Source organism: Melospiza melodia, chromosome 20 (assembly GCF_035770615.1).
Source record: "Melospiza melodia melodia isolate bMelMel2 chromosome 20, bMelMel2.pri, whole genome shotgun sequence".
NCBI lineage: Eukaryota > Metazoa > Chordata > Aves > Passeriformes > Passerellidae > Melospiza > Melospiza melodia.
In genome coordinates, this window is record NC_086213.1 from 12050513 (window position 1) to 12067954 (window position 17442).

General features: G+C 46.3%; 3 protein-coding genes across 4 annotated transcripts in view; 1 reads left to right on the forward strand and 2 right to left on the reverse strand.

The window, feature by feature from the left end:
- Positions 1–211: 211 nt before the first annotated feature.
- RAD9B (RAD9 checkpoint clamp component B) lies at positions 212–7349 on the reverse strand. Of its 2 annotated transcripts, none has more exons than XM_063173011.1 (11): positions 7316–7349; positions 6587–6657; positions 5559–5708; positions 5232–5346; positions 4549–4648; positions 4341–4447; positions 2625–2731; positions 2140–2204; positions 1476–1598; positions 1044–1191; positions 212–684 (listed from the first exon to the last, which is right to left on the reverse strand). In XM_063173011.1, the coding sequence occupies exons 1-11, from the start codon at positions 7347–7349 to the stop codon at positions 556–558; spliced, it is 1149 nt and encodes a 382-aa protein (XP_063029081.1). In that variant the 3' UTR covers positions 212–555. The 2 variants fall into 2 exon arrangements, with proteins under 2 accessions (XP_063029081.1, XP_063029080.1); XM_063173010.1 differs by having other exon boundaries at positions 960–1191.
- A 750-nt stretch (positions 7350–8099) lies between these two features.
- On the forward strand, positions 8100–12160 carry VPS29 (VPS29 retromer complex component). The gene is made up of 4 exons (XM_063173014.1): positions 8100–8239; positions 10907–11098; positions 11268–11503; positions 11811–12160. The coding sequence occupies exons 1-4, from the start codon at positions 8237–8239 to the stop codon at positions 11926–11928; spliced, it is 549 nt and encodes a 182-aa protein (XP_063029084.1). The 5' UTR covers positions 8100–8236; the 3' UTR covers positions 11929–12160.
- Positions 12161–13053: 893 nt separating this feature from the next.
- Positions 13054–17442, reverse strand: part of KNTC1 (kinetochore associated 1) — a 32179-nt gene continuing 27790 nt past the window's right edge. Inside the window, exons 57-63 of the mRNA XM_063172802.1 lie at positions 17170–17224; positions 17022–17085; positions 16388–16517; positions 15409–15498; positions 14735–14880; positions 13857–13947; positions 13054–13627 (exon numbers count right to left, since the gene is read on the reverse strand). Coding sequence (XP_063028872.1) covers positions 13580–13627; positions 13857–13947; positions 14735–14880; positions 15409–15498; positions 16388–16517; positions 17022–17085; positions 17170–17224 — 624 coding nt within the window. The 3' untranslated portion in view covers positions 13054–13579. The remainder of the gene's footprint in view (positions 13628–13856; positions 13948–14734; positions 14881–15408; positions 15499–16387; positions 16518–17021; positions 17086–17169; positions 17225–17442) is intronic.

The following is a 17442-nucleotide window of genomic DNA, read 5'->3' on the forward strand; positions in this document are numbered from 1 at the left end:
GCCAGGCTGGGGGGCTGGGCTGTCACTGTGACCTCCCTGCCCTGCTCTCAGCCACACCTGGGTGACACCCAACGCCTCCTGCAGCAGCCTGGCAGACAGATAAGGATCCTTTCATTGACTAGGAATTTCAGTGTTGTGTTCAGTGTGACTTTGGAAATGCTGCACTGCCCCTGACGTGTGCTGGGAGAGATACAGGGAAAGAAAAAAATAATGCAAGTCTCAAACACAAACCTTTATTTTTTAAATGCAGTCCTGTGACAACTTTGGTTTTGCAGTTAAAGGGTGATTCTAGAGAACCTTAACCAGAACAGCAGCTTCACGTGCCTGATGTGGTAACAGAGCTTGGATCCAGTGAGAGTGCTCTGAGGGCAGAGCCCCCAGCAGTTCCTGCACAACACACAACCCTCATCAGAGTCAGTCGTGACCTGAATTTGTGCCATTACAAGAGCACTGAGAGTTCCAGAACGTTCTGTGCTGCTGGGTCACAGCACCAGTGACAAAGGCTGGGCCTGCCCTGCCCTTCCCTCTGTCTGTCCTTGCACCCCAGGCCCTGCACTACAGAACTGGGGAGCTCTGCAGGGCACCCAGCTCCTCCTCAGTGTCACTGGCTGTCACCAGACTCTGGAAGGTGTCACCAATGGCCTTGTCCTTGTAAGAGACAGCTCCGAAGAACAAGGAGTGGAACTGGAAAATGCAATATTTGTACAGGTAAGAATTCTGTGATACAGAATTTGGGCATTAATTATTTGTGAAGCTTTTGCCACTCTAAGATCTTTCTGAGCCAGCAGCATTTCCCAGTGAAACCCCCCTGCCCCACAGGAGTGTTTCCAGCTGTGCTGGGGTTTTCCAGCTGTGCTGCTGTGACACTGATCCCACTGAAGCCCCCCAGTGCACGTGGGGTGCTCAGCCCAGCAGCAGCTGTGGGGTTGCAGTGCTGGCACTGTGGGGAGTTCCCTCACCTTGGCCTGAGGAGCCTCTGTGGCCTCTCCTGCTCCTGCTCTGCCTGGCTCATCCCTCTCGCTGCCTCTGGGAATGTTTTTTACCTCTTGTTTTGCCAGAGCACTTGGGGGTTCTGCAGGGTCCATGCTTGGAGTGTTTCCCTTCTGCTGTGGCTTTTTGGGAGTGGCTGTGACTGCATTGCTGGCTCCATCCATGGAGCTCTGGTCAGATTTATCCATGCCAGTCCTCGAGCTGGATTGGACAGAGTAGAGCAGGTTAGAGCTGGCTTTGTGTTAAATGGAATATCCTGATTTTCTGTTTGGGGGAAGATTACAGCTTTAGAGGGGATTCTCAGCAGGTTCCCTCCTGCTGCACCCAGACCCTGAGGAGATGAGAAAGCAGCAGCTTGTACAGAATGTTCTCTCTGCACCCCCTTAGTGCTGCTGAGATGTTCCTGAACCCTGCAGTTCAGTTTTCCTGTGAAAAGTTGAGTTTTTCACCCCCTTAAGGCCACGTGCCCCCTCAGCCCCCGTTACCTGTCCCGGGGCCGTGGGCAGCAGGCAGGCTCTGGGGAAGCTGCCTCCCTCTCAGCCTCACACAGGGTAGCCAGGATAAAGCTGGCCTCCAGCAGCAGGTCCTCAATGCTGAAAGCAATGGGTCTGAACACAAGGAGTGAGAGCAAACAGCACAGGGAATTACAGATACTGATTCCACCCATGGAATTCAAAAGCTGAAAATCTCCTGTGTTTGCTGCTGAGGAATGAGAGGGGCTCCTGGAACAGATCTCACTGCTCCAATCAGCAAATGCTGTGCAGTGTCAGAGTCAAATGATAGCATTAAATATGTAATTATTAAAATTATATTTATTCAGAAAATGTATTGTTTCTTTAAGGTGCTAAATAAATAAATCATTGCCTGCAGGGGACTGGGAGCCTCAGGTGTCCAGGTAATTTATACACAGGAGCTCCTCAGTCAGCACAGCTGCCTTGGCAGTGCCCATGCCTGGGTTCAGTGTTTATATGGAATTACAAACTCTGTAGTGCAGGTCAGGAATGGCTCTGGGTTTGAGATGTTTGAGGAGCTGCAGTTCAGTGTTTATATGGAATTACAAACTCTGGAGTGCAGGTCAGGAATGGCTCTGGGTTTGAGGTGTCTGAGTTCAGTGCTCCCTGGTGCCTGCAGGGCCCAGCAGGGCAGTACCTGCCGCTCCTGTCGAAGTGCACGGACACGGGGACGCTCGTGGCTTCGGAGAACGCCAGCAGCCCCTGCAGAGAAGGGTGGGGTGAAGGGAAAGTTAAACCAGAACACTGATACTGGAATGGAAGTTTATCCCAGCTGCTGTTTACTGGCAAAAAGAGGGAAAATGCTGCTGCTTCTAAGAATGGTTTCTGTCCTTCCCTGCCAGAGCTTTGCCACAGGAGGTTCTGCATGGAGAACTCCCCTGGTCACGATGCTTTCCCTTGCCCAGCACAGAAACCTCATCTCTGTTTCAGAAGTTTTGTTTGCCTTTCAAAGGACCCTGGGGCTTAAAGCTGATCCTCACCCAGGTGGTGAAACCCTGCTGCAGTCAGGGCTGGTGGGGCACAGCCCAGGGCCATTCCACAGGGACCATCCCATGTCCTGTGGGTCCAGTCAGGCAAATTAATGAGAAATGGGTTTTCTTCCTAGAGAAATTCTTACTTTACCCTCAGTTCTTTAAGGCAAAATGTCACTTCAGAATCTACTCCAACTTGAAAGTAGTCAAATTCCTCTGGACTGAGCTGTATCTCAGTAAGCATTGTCCTTGAAAAGTCTGTTTGAGATAATAACAAAGTCAGGCACTCACAGCAGTGAAGTTTGAACTCAACAAAGCTGTGATTGTGACCCTGAGGTTTTACATAAGCAATGTTTGAACAAATAATTGTTTTTATAGTGGCTAACATCAATAAATGTTTAGCTTATATGCATATTAGAATTAAGTTAAATCCTCAATTTATTTGCAGTACACTGGATAGATTTGAATGGATTTTAACAGAACCTACTCCATGTTCTCTGTGTGAGCTAACCTAACACCTGCTGCTGTTCCTGCAGACCTGCTCCTTCCACAGGCACCCATCACAAACAGCATTCCCAGCTGCTATTGTTGCATGGATGGGAAGCCCAAAGCCCAGCGTGACTTGAAGAGATTAATCAAAATTACTGACAATCACCAGAGCACAATGGAGGGGGACAGAGGCTCTTTGTTTTAAATCACAATCTTTTCCTGACACAGGAAAGTGGCAGCAGGAAATTGGCTGTTCACTTTCAGGTATTCAGGTTTTTGTTACCATGAGGTGACTCCTGGGTGCGTGAGGAGAAAGTGAGAGGGGCAAATTCCTGGCATGTGGCAGTCCTGGAGAGCTCAGAGAAATCCCACAGCAGGAAGGGCTCCAGGCTGTTCCCACTCTTCCCCTTCTCTGTTTTATCTCCCAGAGTTCAGTCAGGCCCTTGTCAGAGGCTCCCTGTGCCTGTGGCCGGGCTTTGATTGCTGTGGAACCCCCAGGCCATGGCAGCCAGGGACTCACAGGACACAGAGGTGCTGCAGCCAGGGAGATTCTCAGCACTCTCACTGCCCTCCCTCCCTTCCCTCCCTGGGCTCTTGGGATCTCTTCACACTTGTACCATTTCTTCGCTTCATTTCTTACAATAGTCCTGGTAAGGGAATGTTTCTAAAATCACCAGATGTGTCATTCAAAATGCAATTTCTTTATTTGCCCTGTTTCACCCCAGCCAGTTCCTGCCCCTTGATCCTTCTCTCAGCCTGTTCCCAGCCCTGAGCTCTTCCCAGGTCATTCCCCCATCTCTTTATTACATGATACACAAGAACTTCTACTTCCAAACCACAATTTCATCTTCAAAATTGGAGTCACCCCCCAAGAATCTCCTTCTCCCCCTCCTGGAGATGTGACCATGGCAGAACAGTGCAGGGCTTGCTGACACTCTGTGCTGTCCTCAGACTGAAATATCCTCTCTAATGATATCAATTCTATAATTGTGGTATTCAGATTTAAATAGTTCTTTTTAAAACATGAAATTATCCCTTTTTTCCTGGCAGTTGCCAGGCTGCTGCTCTTGCAGCACAGTAATTACCTCTTTCAAAGCCTACAGCAAGTGGCATAATTTATTTCAATTGGCTGCTCAGTCTGAGATCTGCCACTGACACCAGGAAGATGTTTCAATTTATTTAAATTGATTTAATTTATTAAAACCAGAGGGTGGCAGCATGACTTAAAATCTCTCTCTATAATGTTCTGTTTAAAATGTCATTCAGCCATAAAATTCATCCCACATTTATGTCGTGACAGTTATTATCCCTGGAGTTCACCTCAAAAAAAAAAAAAGTTAAAATCCCAAGTATTGGTTCACATTTTGAATTTCCTTACCAGTGTCTTCCTCAGTGTAACTCTTGAAACAAACTTTCATTGGAGTTACTGACAGGGTTATTTCTTCCTGACTGCTTGGGAAGTGGATCATCACATCAGCCAGCAGCCTGTAAAATGTCATTCAACACTGAAATCATTCTATCTATGACTTTTTAGCATTTGTTACATTAGAAATTAAAACTCAAAAAAAATTTTCTGTGTTTGTTACCTGGAGTGGACTTTAAGAATGTTTGGACACATGTGCTTTGCAAAAACAGCCTGCAAGGGATCACACTCCTGAAATGTCAGGTTGTAGGTTTTTACAACACCTGAGTATGAAGGAAATGAACAAAAATCAGTGCTTGGCTGTAATTTTAGTTTTGGTTTGTTTTTTTTTTTTAATATTAATTGTTCAATAGAGGAAGTAACCAAGTGACTTAGCCCAGCTGTATGGAAATAACTCACCACAAACAGGAAAGAATCCACCTGCCATCCTACACTCCCTCCATCCCATTAGTTGTGCCTGGACAGAATCTGAGTTTTTAAAGGCTGCACAAGAAATAAACCAACAAATGCAGGGTGGGAAAAACAGCCCCAGTAATTAACTGGTAAAATAACAGAAATGGGAGGGGAATGCAGAACTCAAACCCTGCAGATCTCTGGGCAAGGATGTGCTGAGGGGCTCAGCTCTCTGCACACACCATTCAGTGCATTACCCATAGCAGTGACCCCACTGGATCAGACACACAAACCCTGCCTGCAGCACAGCACAGCCCTGGGGGGAGATGAGGATTATCCAGGAATTCTGCAAAGGCTCAGAACACCCCCAGTGCTGCTGGGCTGAGGGGGGCAGAGCTGTGATGATGATGATGATGATGATGGTGGCATTAATTGTGGTTTGTGTGAGCTCACCGTGCCTGCAGAGCAGCTGGAAGGTGATGTGCTGCTCACTGGGGCTGCTGCAGATGCTGCATTTCTCCACATTCCTCTCCAGCACATTGACACATCTAAACACAGGCAGAACTGACTGAAAAACAAAAATGAAATCAGTGCAGAGGTTACCCTCTGAACAGCTTTGCAAGAAATAGAATTTCCCTGGGTTTGTACCCTGGTTTATCTCAAACTGCTGCTCTAAAGGCTTCCCCAAACTGCTCTGGGGACACTGGGAGGGCCCAGGCTGATCCTCACTCTGAAATTGGGTTAATTTGCTGCTGTGTGTAACAACTCACTAAAATGTACCTTAATTATCAATTTACAGGGGAGGGACAGCTGCTTCTCCTTCTGACAGGGCTGGGTCCCAGCTGTCCAGCAGTAATGCTGGAAAAACATGGATGAGAAGAACACACAGGCATATGCTGACCTTGAGGAATTCACTGATCTTAAGGCAAGCTGGAAATGGAATCACAGAGTCATTAGGGCTGGAAATGGAATCACAGAGTCATCAGGGTTGGAAATGGAATCACAGGGTCATTAGGGCTGGAAAAGAACTCCAACATCACTGACTCCAACCACTGAGGGAACAGAAGTAAAATAATTTATTAACTCAAAACCTGAACCTTTTAAAAAGAGCCTCCTCTGAGCTTCAGTGCCAAAACTTGGAAATTTACATCTCAAAATTATTTTTACAAACTTAAAATATGTATTTTTATTTTATTTAAATTTTTTAAAATAAAAATAATTGAGTTACCCAAAGATCCAGAGCTCAGCTTGTGTTTGAGGCATTTGAGGGACATGATCTATACAGATGAGCAAAGACACCTCAAAAATGCCCCAGGTATAAAACCAAATATCTCCACTTGTGATTTTCCATCCTCCCAGTGAGCCAAGGAGAGCTGATCACTTTTACCTAAGGAACCTCTGGAGAAATCACTAATTCTGCTGGAAATGGTGTTTGATTAATCAGAAGCATTAATGGATGTGTTCTTCCTGTTGAGTCACAACAGTACAAAACATGTTGTTTTCAGAGGCAGCTCCTGTGTGGTACAAAATCCAAACCTTGTGACCTGTGACAACAGAACTGAACCCCCTGGCATTAATCCAGATGTCCTGGACAGCAAAAAAATCAAAGGATCTTAGGGCAGAGTAAGAACAAAATCTTCCACAACAATTAAAATCACAGAAAACATGGCATGTGTCCATAATGAAAGCGGAGGGAGCTGAGAATGTGATGGACTGAAAGGTACCTGTGGAAAAACACAATATCCAATTGGATAAATATTGGGCTTATAATAAAGACTTTTAATTTAGAAGAAATAAAATTCACTTACACCTTTTTCTAGGGGGTCAAACCAAAATTCATCACTAATCCGTGCTATGGCATGTATTGCTCTTCCAAACACTGCCAGGGAAAGAAAACACTGCAATACGCATTCCAAATTAAAATAAAAAGATTAAAAGGTGGCACTACACTTTCTCCTGAATAATCCAAGAGGAAGCATTACAAATTTCTTATACATTTGAAAGAAAATGGATGGTGGAAACTGTTATTTTTTCTATTTAATTAAAATTTTAATTATCCAAACCCTCAATGTTTTGGAACGCTGCCTCTGATGAGGCACCTTGGATGTTCCTTTGCAGTGCCTGGAATTACCACAAATTAGGTCAAACAGACAAAACTATACCGGGGCTAGAAATGACATTTAGCAGGGGGAAAGCCTGAGAAGCCAAGGGACATGTGGAGAGATGGAATCCTGAGAACACAGCGGAGCCCAGCAGAGGCCCCGCGGCAGCGGCGGAGCAGCTTTTCCCACAGAATGGAGCGGAGCTGTGTCCTGGAGGTGCACAGGGGACACGGAGCCAGGCCTGGCGTGTGCCCCTGGCTGTCCCCAAACCCTGCCCATCCGAACAGGCCCCAGACGCGCACAGCGCCCGACCCCGCCGCGCTGAGGGAGAGGCGGATCCCCCTCCCCGCTCCCGGGGCTCGTGTTCCGCTCAGGGCAGTGCCGGGGGTGCCGCGTTCCGATTCCCCCGTGTGCCGGGCTCCCGGGCCCCGGTACCTCGGAGCTGCGCCCCCCCGATCACGCACTTCATGGCCGCCCCTCCCTCCCCTCACGGCCGCGGAGGGCGGGAAGCGCCGTGAGGGCGGGGCGCGCGCGGCGCGGAGCCTCGGATGTGGAACCTGGATATTGTGGATTTGTGGAATTGTGGAATTAGGGATTGTCACGAGTTACCCGCAGATATCTTCAGCCCAACCCCTGGCCCTGCACAGACACCCGACAATCCCACCCTGTGCGTTCCTGAGAGCATCGTCCAGCCTCTCCTGGAGCTCTGGCAGCCCCCAGGCCGTGCCCATTCCCTGGGCAGTGCCCAGCACCTCCTGAGGGAGAACCTTTCACTGATATCCAACCTGAACCCCCCTGACACAGCTCCAGCCGCTCCCCGGCTGCTGCCCCTGCCCCAGAGCGGAGATCGGGGCTGCCCTCAGCAGCACCGGCCCAGGGACAGAGCCGGGAAACGCCCCTGACCCAAAAGAAGAGAAGAGCTGAGCATGGGAAGCAAGGGAATCATTAACAATAGAATACTAATTAAAAATGTAACTCTGTATCTTGTAGCCAATGAACATCAATCTTTTTGTTTCCTAAAATGCATAAATAGTAAAAAGAGTTGGTAGTGGGGTTCTTGGTTTGTGGAAGACCACGGAGCGCCCAGGCTTGCGCAGCTCTTAAATAAATAAATAAGTAAATAAGTAAGTAAGTAAGTAAGTAAATAAATAAATAAATAAATAAATAAATAATCTGTGTTTTTCTCCTCTCTCGTCATTACCGGCTCGTTTTGGGCACAGCTCTCGTTTCACCTGTGTAAAACCCCAGCCGGCGGAACGCGGCACGGCCGCGCTCGGCGCTCTGTTGTCTCTTCGCAGGCGCCGTAGCGGGGGCGGCGCCGGGCGGTTCCGGGAGGGCCGGAGCGGAGCGGGCGCGATGGTGAGAGCGGGGGGACCCCGGGACCGCCCCGGGACCCCGCGGGACCCCGCGGGACCCCCGGGCACACCGGGACCCCCGGCGCGGCCACAGCAGCCGGGCCCGACCCCCCCGGGCTGCGGGAGAGCGGGCGGGTGGGAGGGCGGCCCCAGCTGAGGCGAGGCACCCAGGGCGGGTGAGGGCCGGGCCGTGACTGCAGGAGCTCCTTTTATAATTTATATTAATTTCATCGTAATCGCATTAATTTTTTTTAATTATTTAACGCTTCTTTCATAACATCGACAATTCATTAATTATGATTTGCCCGTTCATTTGGCTGTGTTTTCTCTTCTGTTGCTTCTCTCGTTTAACATTGATCATGTTCCGCCCTGTTTCTCATGCCCTGCAATCAACTCCTCCATTCCCACCAGGCTGGGCACAGAGTAAGTCACTCCTTGGCTCTCCTAAAACACCCCGGCAAGGGAAAGGCTCCTCGTGTTCCTCCGAGCCACTGGCAGCTGGCTCCCATCAAGTTAGGGGCTTCTGGCCAAGCAGATCACACCCAAAATTCAGGTTTTTTGTAATTTTTCTCTGCTGCTTTAAGCTCTAAATACGTGTGGTGATTAAACCGTGCAGTGCTGTTTGGCTACTGCAATGAATGGGAGCTGAAAGGGGGATTTTGGGCAAGTGTGGGGCTGGCATCAGTCTGTGCTGAGAGCACACCCTGCAGGCTCAGTGGGGTGTGAGTGGCAGGATAATTTTATTAATTTTATTAAACATCAAATACAGAACTGGTACTGCACACTGAAATCCCTCAGGCAGCAGTAATCAATCTGTCTATTGTCACTTATTAATCCAAATAATTTTTACCCACTTGTTACTCATCAAAGACCATCAAAAATGTCATTTTTTCCCCTCTTGGTTTTATTTTGTATTGGTCACTCACTGATTAAAAAGCTTTTGTATTGCATTACCAATACCATCAACCATCTGTCTGCAGATGGGTTTAATGGTGGCACTGAGATGTTCTTAATCTAAAAAAAACCCCTAAATCAGTCAAAAATACCCCCCAAGCTCCCTCTGCCTTCTTGAGGACTGTTAGCCTCATGGCCTAAAAACCCATGAGGGAAAAAATCTTTAAAAATACAATTTCCTAGCCTAGTTATATTTATTTCTAGAAATAAATCTGGGCTGTGTCCTTTACAAACACATTTGAGGGTGTCCTTTAGGAACTGCCTCACTAACCTGAAGGGAAAGATAAAAATCTCTTTAATTTGGAGCCATTCCTTGAGTGTCTCCAGACCCAGGGTTTGCCCAGAGCAGTGCCATAACATTCCCTGCTTTACAAAGCTTCTCATGCCCTTTTTGCACAATTAATTTGCCCTGTGTTGCTTGCATTATTGCTTTATTTGCAGATTTAAAGCCATGGCCTTGCATCATCTCAGTCCTTGATTTTGAAGCCCTTCACTACATTTTTATTCTGGCATCTGAAACTGTAAATATATAGAGGTGGTGGCAGTGGAGGATTGGCCTCTCTGCAGTGCCTGTTTCTATTTTGTTGTTTTTTTTTAACACTTGCTGCAAATTTGCTGCTTTTTAAAAATATTTTGGGGCTGTTTTTTTTGGTTTTTTTTGTTTTTTTTTTTTTGTTTGTTTGTTTGTTTTTTTAGTAAGGGGAAAGAAATTTGGATGAAGAGATTTTGTTTTAAGAGAAGTGGCTGCAGTTTAGCCAGGTCTGAGAGAGAAAAAACAGTGGGATGGTTTATTGCAGCTCCCAAATTTGTGTAAAATACATCAGGTAATGCAACAGGAAAGTGTGAACAGTGCAACTATTGCAGTGTTGGCCTTCAGCAGCAAACCACAAATAAATAATTCTGCTTGTAAAGCCCCCTCTGCTCATGGCCTGGCAAAGCCCCTGGTGGAGCAAAATCCCATCCCCATCCCATCCTCACTGCAGCAGCTTTGGGTCCAAGTGCCAGGCTGGGGACACTGCAGGGGACACTGCAGTGCTGGCTGTGCCCTAAGCCCTGTGTGTCCCCTCTCTCTGTCCCTGTGTGTCCCCCCTCTCTGTTCCTGTGTCCCCTCTCTCTGTTCCTGTGTCCCCTCTCTGTTCCTGTGTCCCCTCTCTGTTCCTGTGTCCCCTCTCTGTCCCTGTGTCCCCTCTCTCCCTGTGTGTCCCCTCTCTCTCTCTCTTCCTGTCTGCCCCTGTGTGTCCCCTCTCTGTCCCTGTGTGTTCTCTCTCTCTCTGTGTCCCTTCTCTCTCTCTGTCCCTTTGTGTCCCCACTCTTTCTGTCCCTGTCTGTCCCCTTTCTCTCCCTGTGTGTCCCCTCTCTGTGTCCCCTCTCTGTCCCCGTGTGTCCTCTCTCTGTGTCCCTGTGTGTCCCCCCTCTCTCTGTGTCCCCTCTCTCTCTCTGTCCCTGTGTCCCCTCCCTCTGTCCCCGTGTCCCCTCTCTGTCCCTGTGTCCCCTCTCTCTCTGTCCCTGTGTCCCCTGTGTCCCCTCTGTGTCCCTCTGTCCCTGTGTCCCCTCTCTCTGTCCCTGTGTCCCTCTGTCCCTGTGTCCCCTCCCTCTGTCCCTGTGTCCCCTCTGTCCCTGTGTCCCCTCTCTCTGTCCCTGTGTCCCCTCTGTGTCCCTCTGTCCCTGTGTCCCCTCTGTGTCCCTGTGTCCCTCTGTCCCTGTGTCCCCTCTGCAGTTGGTGCTGGTGCTGGGTGACCTGCACATCCCCCATCGCTGTAACAGCCTCCCGGCCAAGTTCAAGAAGCTGCTGGTGCCTGGCAAGATCCAGCACATCCTGTGCACGGGGAACCTCTGCACCAAGGACACCTATGACTACCTCAAGACCCTGGCTGGGGATGTCCATGTTGTCAGAGGGGACTTTGATGAGGTAATGGCTGGGTTTTTGGGGTGTCCTTTCAGGTTTTTACATTTGGAGTTTATTCAAGTAAAAATGGTGGAGTGAGTTCCTGAGCTCTCCCCTTCTGGGTGGTGCAATAGGGCTGGGTTTAAATAGAAATCTCTCTAATCTGGGTCTGGTTTATTCTCTTTATTTTTAGAACCTGAATTATCCTGAGCAGAAGGTTGTGACTGTTGGACAGTTCAAGATTGGGCTGATTCATGGCCATCAGGTGATCCCCTGGGGTGACATGGCCAGCCTGGCCCTGCTCCAGAGGCAGTTCGATGTGGACATCCTCATTTCAGGGCACACACACAAATTTGAGGCATTTGAACATGAAAATAAATTCTATATCAACCCAGGATCAGCTACAGGAGCCTACCATGCCTTAGAGAAGTAAGTGAATATTGGGGGCATTTTTTTGTTTGTTGTTTTTGGTTTTTTTTTTGTAAAAAACTGAACTACAAACTCCTGAGGGTTAATATTTCTGATTTAAATGTCAGGGAGAGGATAGTTATTATAACTTACACAGCTGTACTTGCTCATCTGGACTGAAACATGAAATGCTCAAAGCCTCAGATCTCTGTGCAGTACTTACAGAATTAATTCCCATTTTTCTTGAAGTGGTTTCTGCTGAATAGTGGTAAAACACTAAGGGGGTTTTAGACACACAATCACTGTGAATTGTTTCCTCTCTTTCCAGCAACATCATTCCTTCATTTGTGCTGATGGACATCCAGGCTTCTACAGTAGTTACATATGTCTATCAACTAATTGGAGATGATGTGAAGGTAGAAAGAATTGAGTACAAGAAATCCTAAAAAATGTTTTTGCTTGTCTGGTATTTTTACCATCTCCTTCTGAACTGCAAGTTCCAAACTTGCTTGCTCGTTTACAGCCCTGCACTGTCTCTAACAGCTCAAAAATGTAACTTCTTGTCATGAATTTAAACAACCTTGTGTTTGCTTTTCTCTGTATGATTTGTAAAATATTCCATGAAGATAACTGTCTGAATACTGTTCCTTAATGTAATAAACTGCACTTCATAGAAAAGCTGAGCCTGGTGAGTGTTGTTGGGGAGGAATGCAGCACTTGTGGTGGTTTGGGGTTCCCCTTCCAAGGGATGCTGGGACAGGGCTGGAACAGAGATTGAGGGCTCTGGGACCAGGCTGGGTTTGCTCCAGAATCCAGTTTCTATTTAATTGTCTCAATTTAACATTCTCAGCTAAGCTCAAGGACTAAAATGGTTTGATAGACTCTGGAAGGATTACAATTACCTTGTGATTTCAGTAGAGTTTGAGTCTTTTTCTGATCTGAGCACTTTCAGCTCTCCCTGTGCTTCCCTGAGTGATCTCATTCAATCCATAACCAGTGAGGAGAGGTTTTCCTTTATTTGTGCTCACATCTGACACCCCATTTCTTTTTGTTTTGCTCTTTGCTCCATGCACAGAGCTGTCAGTGATGGAATTCCATCTCTGTGGAATTCCATGTGACTCTTAAAGCTGCTGAGGATAAATCTGGGTTGTTCCAGGAGCAGCACCCTGTGGCTGCTCTGTTCCCACAGCTGCAGGGACCTGAATGGATTTAACAGCTCCCCTTTCTCACAACTGCTGTAACTTTCCAACAAAACAGATTTTTATCTTTGCCTCCCCCAGCAGAATGTTTAGGATGGGGCAGTTTCCTTGGCCTTTGGATTATGATTTTTCCATCATCCTTCTTTCTGTGTCATGAGCTGAGTAACTCATTTCTATTCCAAATAAATCTGCTTTGCCCTGGACAAAAAGACATTTCAGGCTGGTATCTCAAAAACCTCTGGCTAATTGCACTTCATGCAGTCAGAGCAAAGTTGAAAAGAAAACCTTGGCATGTGAAATTCAGGGAATTCCATTGACTGGAACATCAATTTATTGACAAACTCATAAGTAAGAGCTTTATAGAATATTGTAAGGGGCCAAATAGATGCATAAGTTTATTTCTTTTTAATTTACATTGTAAGGCTAAAATTGACACACAAGCTTATTTGTTTTGATTATAAGGCCAAAATTGATACATAAGTTTGTAAAGTTACACTTAAAATTTGTCCACAAAGTATTCTACATGAACCACAGCCCCTGCAGTTTTAGAAAAGTTCATCACAGTGATGACAAAGTTCTGTTGCTGTGGGTGACATCTCAGAGAGGTCCTGACAGCAGGACTGAACATGAGGAAATGCAGAAAGGAAATAAACTTCACTCCTTCCCAAAGTTAAAGTGCTGAGTAAGAACTGATGACTCCAAACAGGAAATTCTGCTGAGTCTGAACTGCTTGTGTGGGGTGGAGAATGGAGGAGAAGCAGCCTAGAACAGCTGGAAAATGTGGAGAGGTTGTGGATGCTCCTGGTTAAAGCTTTGGGGTTTTGGTCTGGTGTTGTGAATGCACAGCCCAACCTCCTGCAGGACAGGGAGGAGGGAAAAGGGGAAATCTCAACCCAATTTATGGCACTTCCAGGACACAGGACCCCTCTGATGCATTCAGGTACATCTGGAAGGTCAAAGAACAACATTAACAGGGCTTAGGAAAATGGGATGGGATCCAGGACACAGGTGTGGTTCAGGTAAAATGAATTATTTGAATTAATAAATATTTTATTATATACAGTATATGTTACTAAAGTAGATCAGCTAAAAAGTATTTTTGCAAGAAGTTGGGTGCAAATCTTTAGAGAAAAAGGAGAAAATACTGCCTGAGGAACAGAGATGGTTTGTTTTACCTGCAGAAGATGAGATGCTGGGACATCTGCCACAGCAGGGTTTCCACATTTCTTTTGATACTCTTGAATCAGGGCTGTTGCATCATCAAGGCTGTAAGAGGCAAAATTGGATCAACTTTGTCAAATTAAACTCTCTAAAAAGCCAAAAATTTTTACAACAGAAGCAAAAAACCAAAGTATGATCCCATAGCTTGAAGTCAGATGGGCCCTGTCATTTCCCAGCACAGAAAACAAGCCTGGCTTTTCACTGGGGCTGTTAATAAAATCCATAAATACAGAATTTCAATGTTTCTTGGTTCCTGTCCCTGTTTGAGTGTGGGATCAGTGCCCTGCAGTGCCAGGGCTGGCTCTGAGTGTGCCCAGGTGTGAGAGGAGCCTCAGGTGCTCTGAGTCCCCAGGTGAGTGGGGCCCAGCCCAGCCCCTCTGTGATTTAAGTGGAGCACAAAAAGGGCTTTTACTTCCTGAAAACTTCATGGCAGAACCACCAATTCTCAAGCCTCCAGTACAGGCACCTCATTTATTTTTTCTGAGTGTTTTTTTATTGCTGAAGTTGTGACTCTGTGATGCCTGAGCTGCATTCACCTAAAGGTAAGGTCAAGGTTTTGATTATTTCACTCTGGTTGCTTCTGTTTTAGTGCATTTGATCTGCTGCTAGTCCAGGCTTAACAATCTGTTGCTTGGTCTTGAATGGCTGTAAAACTCTGTCCTAGTGAGGTGAAATTTATTTCTTTATTAACTTAGCAATACTTAAATATCCTTGGGGACTAAGCATTAAAAAGCCTTCATGACTTCAAACAAAGGAAAATGAAATAAAGCTGAGATTTAATTCCTGCAATTGCTACCAGTTACAGCTGTTTTTTTACAATTTATTAACTTACCAGTTGTTTTTGGCAAAATAATCCACCAGCTCTTTTATTCTGTGTGTGTTTATCAGGTGTTGCTTTAGCAGTGGATAATATTTGGTTTTCCAGAACTGTTCATAGAGCTTCTCATTGATGATACTGTCCAAAACCAAAGAGCTGATCTGTGGATTTAAGTGTTAGTAATGAGGAGTGTTAATATTTTAGACAAATGAGATTTTACTTTTGAATGGAAAGAGCTCATAGTTTTCATATTGGACTCTATAGAGAATAGGGGGGTTTTTACATTTTACTAAGTGCTGTGAAATGGCAGATTTTATGGAAACTGATCCCAGATTCAGAGAGGGAAGTGAGTTAAACTAGGCCATGAGGAGGCAGCTCAAGGCAAAGCAAAAGTGCAGTTTCCTGAACCCTTTGGCCTTTTAACCTCAAATATTTATTCAGGAAAAACAAGGTGGTTTTGCTGCCCTCCAAACAGGGGTAGCCCAGAATGTGGCACTGGGTATGCACAAGAAGTTTCTCAGCTGAACAACATAAATAAAAATACATTTTACAAGTATTTTACATTTTTTGAGCCTTCAAAGTCAAGTAAGGCTGGGCAAGATCAGAGGAGAGAGAAGGTTCTGTGAACACTTTTCTATCAAAAAAAACCTCCAAGTCAAAGGAAAGTGAAGTAAATTTGGTTTATTCACCTGGGAAGCAAATGCTACCAGTTCTCCAGTGTCCATGTGTTCATCCAATTGCTGCAGCACAGTTTCTTTCTTACAGGTTGATAACAAACCCTTGTGAAAATAAGTTACAAAATATTATTATTCTGTGATTGATTAAAGCAGGAACACTCCCTTCAGAAGAAATAATTGATTTGTTCAGAATTCTTTTGAAATTTTAGGTGTAAAAACAGAATTACCAAACCAGGATCTGTGTGCTTGGACTGAAAGTGTTGCTTTGAAATCTCTCAAATGGTGTTTTGCTGTAGCTGTCAGAGGATTGTTTGACTCATTGCCAGCAGGTTGTGTCTTACACTGCAGCTGTGATTTGGGGAAACCTTTCTGAGAGGAACTTTCATGATTGGAAGTGAAAGAATTTCAGGTGCCTTTACTGGTCCCAGTTTGCTGGTGGCAAATATGGGAACAGCCTCTAGTGCTTCATCTGGGAGAACAATGCAGAGCAGAAATTAATGGAAACAAATGAGAGGAGCAGGGAAAATGTCAGGGTTCATGGATGGTGAGGACATGGCTGTAAGGCAGAAGGTTTCTATCAGAGCTGGTGCACATCAAACATCTTCCTTGGAAGTCAGGGGCTTTCAACTCAACACCCTTCCAAAGCAGGATTCAGTGCTTTTATTACTATCTGGTCTGGCTTGGGTTTTACTGGTTTTTTTTTTTGGTTTTTTTCCCATGTGCTTAATGGGTGGGATCTCATAAAACATCCTCAAATTCTCTAAAGGCAGAGTCAGATGACAAAGCCACTGGGGATGACTGAAGTTTTTAAAGAAAAAGGAGGAAGTGTTCACATGATCCCTTCAGAAGCCTTTGAGGGTGGCAGATGTTGAGCACTTATCAGCAGGGATGTGTTGAAGTTAACTGGAATTCCCCTCTGACTGCTCTGGTGAGCAGGAACTGCTTTAGGATATTTCCCTTGCAGAGAGAGGACACAAAACTTCAGATTTACCTGAATTTGCTGCTCTCTCTTCTCAGAGTGAGGAGTGACCAAGAGGCAGCCCAGGGCAAAAGCTGGCAGGTCCAGCTGGGTGTATTGTTTAGCAATTCCAACAATATCCAGGTCAGCCAGGACAGGACACCTGCAGGGGATCAGGAGGAGGATCTCAGGGCAGTTTTGCTCAGAGTTGTCAGCAAACCTGCCCTGAGATTTGGGAGTCAGGTAGGACAACACATTTCTGCCTCACATCAGTGCCTGAAGTGGCCAAGCAAATTGAAGTTTCACTGAATACAAACCCATGAGGATTTTCCAAAACCCCAAATGTCACCTCCAGTTTCTCTTTTAAGAAGCCCATTTTGAGGGCAGTTGGTGCCCACCTGCCCAGAGCAGAGCTTTGGCACAGATGTGTGTGCACAGCAGTGTAGGATCCCTCTCCAGATAACCTTCAGGGTCCTTCCCAACCAAAACCTAATTTATTTCCCAACTAACTTTGGTTCAAGTCGGGCTCCCTGAGCACAGGTGGGTGTTTAGAGCAAGTCAGAGTACTGAGGTACTGAAATAAGGAAAGAATGAGCTGTTCACACTGCAAAGGCAGTGCAGGTCTGCCTCATGCACAGAAAGCTCAGGGGCAGGGCTGGGGCCTCACCTGAGCAGGAGCACAAAGCCCTTCCTGCACTCCTGCAGCTGCCTGGGACTCGGTGGGCACGAGGCTGAGAGAGAGAGAAAAACAGAACAAGGGGGAGTAAATCTACAAGCAGGTTACTCCAGGAGCAGGGCAGGGAGTGCAGCCCTACCTGTGAGGAAGGGGGACAGGACCACGCTGCGCCAGGCCCGGCTGAAGCTGGGAATCTGAGGGCAACAAAGTTTATTTTTGAGTTACAGCCAAAACCAGGGGTAACCAAATGTGTAATAAACACAGACACCCTGACCCCCTGCACCTGGAGGAAACCTGTCAATACTCCTTTTTATTTATCCTGATTTAGTCCCTAACGTTGCTTTTCTTAGCTCAGAGTCCAAGATTTAGGAATATTCTGACTGATTCTGTCCAGTGTTTACTGATATGGTAA

Excerpts from the sequence above, each read along its gene's own strand:
- VPS29 (XM_063173014.1), top strand. Across the intron at positions 11,099-11,267 it reads TCAGAGGGGACTTTGATGAG|AACCTGAATTATCCTGAGCA; the intron begins GTAATGGCTGGG and ends CTTTATTTTTAG. Across the intron at positions 11,504-11,810 it reads GCCTACCATGCCTTAGAGAA|CAACATCATTCCTTCATTTG; the intron begins GTAAGTGAATAT and ends CTCTCTTTCCAG.
- RAD9B (XM_063173010.1), bottom strand. The coding sequence starts at position 7,349 with ATGAAGTGCGTGATCGGGGGGGCGCAGCTCCGAG. Across the intron at positions 2,205-2,624 it reads TTTGCCTTAAAGAACTGAGG|GGGCTGCTGGCGTTCTCCGA; the intron begins GTAAAGTAAGAA and ends CCTTCTCTGCAG. Across the intron at positions 1,192-1,475 it reads TGCCCACGGCCCCGGGACAG|CTCGAGGACTGGCATGGATA; the intron begins GTAACGGGGGCT and ends TGTCCAATCCAG.